This window comes from Myotis davidii, unplaced genomic scaffold, assembly GCF_000327345.1.
Source record: "Myotis davidii unplaced genomic scaffold, ASM32734v1 scaffold496, whole genome shotgun sequence".
Taxonomy (NCBI): Eukaryota; Metazoa; Chordata; class Mammalia; order Chiroptera; family Vespertilionidae; genus Myotis; species Myotis davidii.
In genome coordinates this window covers 6,901,915-6,907,273 of record NW_006289398.1, presented here as the reverse complement: position 1 = coordinate 6,907,273, position 5,359 = coordinate 6,901,915, and the positions used below count along the sequence as shown (strand labels likewise).

At 60.1% G+C, this 5,359-nt stretch overlaps 1 protein-coding gene across 1 annotated transcript in view; it reads right to left on the bottom strand.

The window, feature by feature from the left end:
- Window positions 1-3,280: 3,280 nt before the first annotated feature.
- Window positions 3,281-5,359, bottom strand: part of GZMK (granzyme K) — a 6,730-nt gene continuing 4,651 nt past the window's right edge. The window contains exons 5-6 of the mRNA XM_006761811.2: window positions 5,120-5,353; window positions 3,281-3,659 (exon numbers count right to left, since the gene is read on the bottom strand). Of these exons, the coding sequence (XP_006761874.1) occupies window positions 3,498-3,659; window positions 5,120-5,353 (396 nt within the window). The 3' untranslated portion in view covers window positions 3,281-3,497. The remainder of the gene's footprint in view (window positions 3,660-5,119; window positions 5,354-5,359) is intronic.

Sequence of the window (5,359 nt, the reverse complement as noted above, 5' to 3'; positions counted from 1 at the left end):
CTAGACTCTGAGTTCCTGCAGGGCCCGAACTGCGTCTTGTCTTCTTGGTGTCTCCCGTGGCCAGCACAGGGCCCGGTGCTCAATAGTGTTTGTTGATCGACTGATGGACTGAATGAATGAATGAGTGAGGGAGTGAGTGAATGAATGAATGAGGCGATCTCTCTGAGTGCTCAGCACTGAGCATGCTGGGGTCCATCTGGATTGGCTGTTGACCCCGTCACTCTTTGCACTGTGGGTGGTCGGGGGCCTGCTTTGCTTTCAACAACACTGCTCCTATCGGGGCATTACTATGTCCAACCGCCTTCCGGTGGAGCTGCGTTCGCCGTCTGGATGGAAAAACTGCGATGTTATTTTAAACGATTGTGAAATAATAAAACAAGCAATAACCTCAAGTGCCAGAAAACATTATTTTCACGGAGTTTGCACAAAGCAGCTCGACAAGATCGACTTACAAAATATACTCAGAAGGAGAGACCAGCGTTACCGACGACAGAGTGCCAAGGGTGTTTCTGTAAGAGGGACAGGAATGCGTGCCCCCAGCCGTGTGTGGTGAGGACAGAAACCTCTCCGCGAGCGAGCGAGCCAGGCGTCTTCTCCACCGCGATCGGAGCCGCGAGGGGAGATGATGGACTGGTGACATTTAGACGTTCCTTTTCTGGATCAGCTCCTGGCTACACAGGGTGAGGTGGGAAGCTAGAGCCACGGGGATTTTGGAGGATTGCGGTAGAGGGACGTGAAGGCACAGGCTTGCCATAGTTTGGAGCAGGAAGTCAGGGTTCTGAGGGGGTGAGGATGTGTACAACACAGACGCCACATGACAGTGGCTCACACGTACGTGTGTGTTCTCTTCGGTGTAAGGAGCCCCGGGGAGCACAGGACGGGAGGGCTCCTTGCGGCTTCACCCTCACTAACACCTGGCCCTGCTCGTGTTGCCTCGTGGCTCCAGTGGGGTTGCTGGAGCTCCAGCCATCGCATCTGGAGCCCAGGCAGCAGAAAGGGGCAGGGGAAGGCCACTTTAAAGGAGCCTTCTGGAAGCCCCCATCGGTGATCCACGTCACCTCCTTGGCCACGTTTGCGGGAGGGAGCCTAATGCTGTTGCTGAGCTGGCACATCGGTGGTGCCCGGGAAAGGTGAGCTCTGTTCGCAGGGAGGAGAGGTGGTGGCTGCTGAGTAGTGCGCCCTAGTCCTCGCTACGGAGCGGACGGCCAGCTCAGTCAAACCATTCACACGTCCTAGAGCTACTGGCTCATCGGAGCTGAGTATGTCTGCACAGATGCTGCGAATACGAGCACATTCCATGCCTGGAGGGCGGGGGCGCTGGGGTCCTGCCTGGGGGCAGGCGGGCGGCCCACCTGCCGTGAAGCCCCCGGGGTCAGCACTCGGTGGGTGGGCAACTGTCCAGGGTCCAGGGTTCGACCATCACTGATGCAGGGGAGCCGATGTTTTCGGCCCCAGCAGTGACTTTCCGTCTCGGGGAAATTCAGAGGCCCCAGTGCGAGTCTGAAAGTAATAGACGTAGAAAAGCAAACGCCGTTGACCTGGCGAAGGGAGCAGCCGCTGCCAGAAGCGCTTGGTGAGCGGGAGCAGAACAGATCAGGCGAGCCCAGTGCTCAGCGCTCCCAGGCCCAGGCGAGGAGCGGCTGGGGGACCCGGGCAGGTGGGAGCGCGCCTCCCCTCCCACCACTCCTGTTGGTCCTTACCCGTGGTGCCTCCTTTCCCCGCACCCATGGCTGAACCCCCTCTCTGACCCGGACCTCAGAGCTGTTCGCAGCAGATGCAGCCAACCTCGGGGCCTGGGCCCCCACTGCCCTTCCGGGGGGTCCTGTGACTCTGCTCTGACTCAGGGATTTAACTCTCCCCTTCCCGGCCTCAGGACCAGCTCAGCTCCCTGTGCACGTGCGCTGCCTCCCACGGGCCGGGCCGATGGCTCAGCCCAGGAAGTGAGCAGCACCCCTTCGCAGGAGGGTGGGGAGGGGGGGATGTGAGGCGACGGGCGGGGCTGTCAGGCTAGAGGGGCTGATATGACTCAGCAAATGACCCAAGAAGCTCACGTCTGTGAACAGGAAGTGGCGTGTGGCCGCGTGAAGTGGGGCTGAATCAGTCAGGACGCGGGTGCCCAGTGCCGCCGGCCTGCGTGTGGCCTGGACCTCACAGGGCCGCATGCGATGGCTTAACAGGAGGGAATCCCCCACTGGAGGCCTCTCCTCCCTCTCCCTTGTCACGCGTGCCGCATCCCACACGGAGAGCTCAGGCAGAGGAGGGCCTCGCGCACCGAGAGCCGGTCTCCGTGGATGAGACCTTCCTGAGAAGGTCAGGCTCCGGCCCGGCCGGTGGCTCAGTGGGTGAGCGTCCACCTATGAGCCAGGAGGTCAGGGTTCGATTCCCGGTCAGGGCACAGGCCAGGGCTGCAGGCTCCATCTCCAGCGTGGGGCGTGCAGGAGGCAGCCGGTCAATGATTCACTCTCATCACTGATGTTTCTCTCTCTCCCTCTCCCTTCCTCTCTGGGATCAATAAAAATATATTAAAAAAAGAAAAGCCAGGCCCCGGGGCCTGCTCTTCACCCACCACCTCTGCCAACCACAATCTGCTCTCCGTACCGATGAGCCGGTCTTTTTGTTTTTATTTATTGAAGATCCCACATAGGAGAGATCGTGAGATAGTCACCTTTCCTGCTGGCTCATCTCACAGCATAATGCCCTCGAGGTCCACTCATGCTGCTGCAAACGGCACCATTTCATTGTGTTTTATGCCTGAATAATATTCCTCTGTGTGTGTGTGTGTGTTCATCGCAATTCTTCACCCATGAATCCAGCAGTGGACACACACGCTGTCCCGTGTCTTGGCTGTTAACGAACCCTGCAATGAACTTGGGTGCACAGATCGTGTGAGGTCGGGCTTTCATATTCTTTAGGTAAACACCCAGGAGCGGAATTGCTGGGTCATGTTCTGGGGAAAAGGGATTTTAAGTTTCACATTTCGTTTAGCGGCAGTTGTTTGCGTTCATTGCTCTAAGTCCCGTTTGGAAGAGGGTATGCGTAAGTGCGCGGCGAGTCCTACCCTCGACACCCGTATCGACTCTGATCGTCCTCCCTTCCCCGCCTGGCGTGTGGGATTTGCTCTTCACTCTGAGGGCCCAGCTCCGGGCCCTGCAGGGCAGGCCTGGTCGGAGGCCGAGCCGCCCTGTTCCCTCACCTTTGCCCGGAGGGGACGGGGCTACGGGGACATGTCATTGGCTGGGCTTGTTCCCATGACAGACAAGCAGAGTGGCGTCTACCCTTTATTCAGACCGAAACCAGCAGCGTAGGCACACCAGCGAGACGTGGGACAAAGGACTCGGTTCCATAACCACGGCGGTCCTCAGGGGCCGGGCCCTCCCCGAGCCCCAAGGTAACCGCATCCAGCGACATCGGACGATCCCGCTGGCCTGTAGAACATATTCTGGGGGCAAAACAAACACAGGAACAAGCAGCAGGCCGGCCGAGGCACGAGGTGCAGCTCATTCTGCAGGCGGGCGGGGGAGCTTGCGTTGGATCCAGGCCTGGACCTTCCGGGTGAGGAGGGTGTAGACCCCGGGTTTCTTGGCGTCGCCGCACTTAAGGCCTCCAGAGACCAGGCCGGAGAAGGCGCCCCCGCAGACCAGGGGGCCCCCGGAATCGCCCTGCGGGGGGAAGGGACACACGTGGGTGAGAGGCTCTCCATCGCCCCCTGCCGTGGACGGTGACTGACTCATCGGGGTTCTCTGGGTCCCGAAGACACCCCCTCAGCCATGCAGGGCGCGTGTGTCTGTGTCTCTGTCCAGGCCCATGGTTCTGTCTGTCTGTCCATGTCCCTGTCTACATCCGTTGGTAATCACTGGCTGTTGAACCTTATTCATGAAGGAATGGGCAGACGTAGAGTCTGAAATGCTCACTGACACGAAAGGGGTTTTTAAACTGTCCCTGTGGTGCCCCGGCCTGAAACCAAGCTGCAGGGAGGAGGGTGTGGTGTCTTGCTGGGCAGGGCTCTGTCTTCCGTCCTGGTTTCCCGCCTCTGATGGCGGAGCAGAGGGCTCTGCGCACGCACAGCACGCAGGGGGGACTTGCTCAGGGGCTGATGCTCAAGACTCGCTCTGACAACACCTGTCCCTCAGACCTGCCAAGGCAAGTGACAGGCGCAGGCTGCCTCGGCCCTGCTGCCCCTCCCCGCCGCCCGCGGCCCATGGCGCTCTGGTCGCTGCGAACACGTGCGTAGGACAGCGATCTTCCAGACGTGTACCGTGGAACAGGCGTGCTGTGAGAATGCTTACAACACGTGACACCCGACTCTTGACCCGGGCACTGTCCTCCTCCCCCCGCCCGAGGTCGGTCGCCGAATAAGAAACGACAACAGCCCACGCAGCAATAGCCGTCGGTGCTGTTAATGAATCAAAATTATGCCTCTCTTTTTCGTCAGATCAGAAAAATAAAATATTTTTTGGGTGTGGGCCAGAATTTAGTCATTAGCCTGTGTGTGCCGGGGGTGAAGGGCATTGAAAGTTGCTGGGTGGGGGGAATGGGGGTCTTGGGGCGCCACACACACATGATCTTGGAGTCATCACAGCCTCCGTCCCATGACCACACGTATGTAAAGTCTGATGTGAGCAGTGTTCCACCGCCTTGTCACCTGCCACCGTGCACACCTATTCCTTAACTCCCCCCGGAAACAAGATTGGGAAACGTGTGACCGCGAGTCGGTCGGATGGTTCCAGAAACGCACTACAGTGTGGCTTCTGCACGTGAGCGCGGTGAGACCACTCTTCTCCAATGTGAGGGGCCTGCGCTGGGAGAGGTGCCCTAACCCCGCTACAGACCTCCCAGCTGGGACGCTTCCTGGGGATGGAGACCCAGGTGACGCCTGGGAGAGGCACCAGGTGAGGCCTGGTGTCCTGGCACACACATGGGGGAGCACGCATCCTGCGTGGGGGTGTCCTTAGGGTTCGTTCACTCGGAAGAGGGAAAAGGCCAAGGGCGCTGTGCGGGGACGAGAGCGGCTGCAGGACGAGGCTCTGTGCTCTCCGTGCCCTTGGCTTGGTGCTGGCCCAGACCCTCCGAGGGGCGAGGGGCACAGCGCCGGCCCAGGCCCTCCGAGGGGCGCTCTCACCTGGCAGGAGTCCTTCTGGCCCTTAGTGTCGCCGGCACACACCAGGCCTTTCGTGATGACGGGCTGGTGGTTGTAGTAACTCGGGCTGTTGCAGAGCTTCCGGCTGATGACGGTCACGGTGACTTCGCGCAGGGTGTCCGAGGGGCTCAGAACTTCTGGGTCGGTGGCGCCCCAGCCGGTGACCCGGCATTTGGTTCCCGCTCTGAGGTCGTCCCGGGGGCGCGGCTGGAGCAGCTGGAC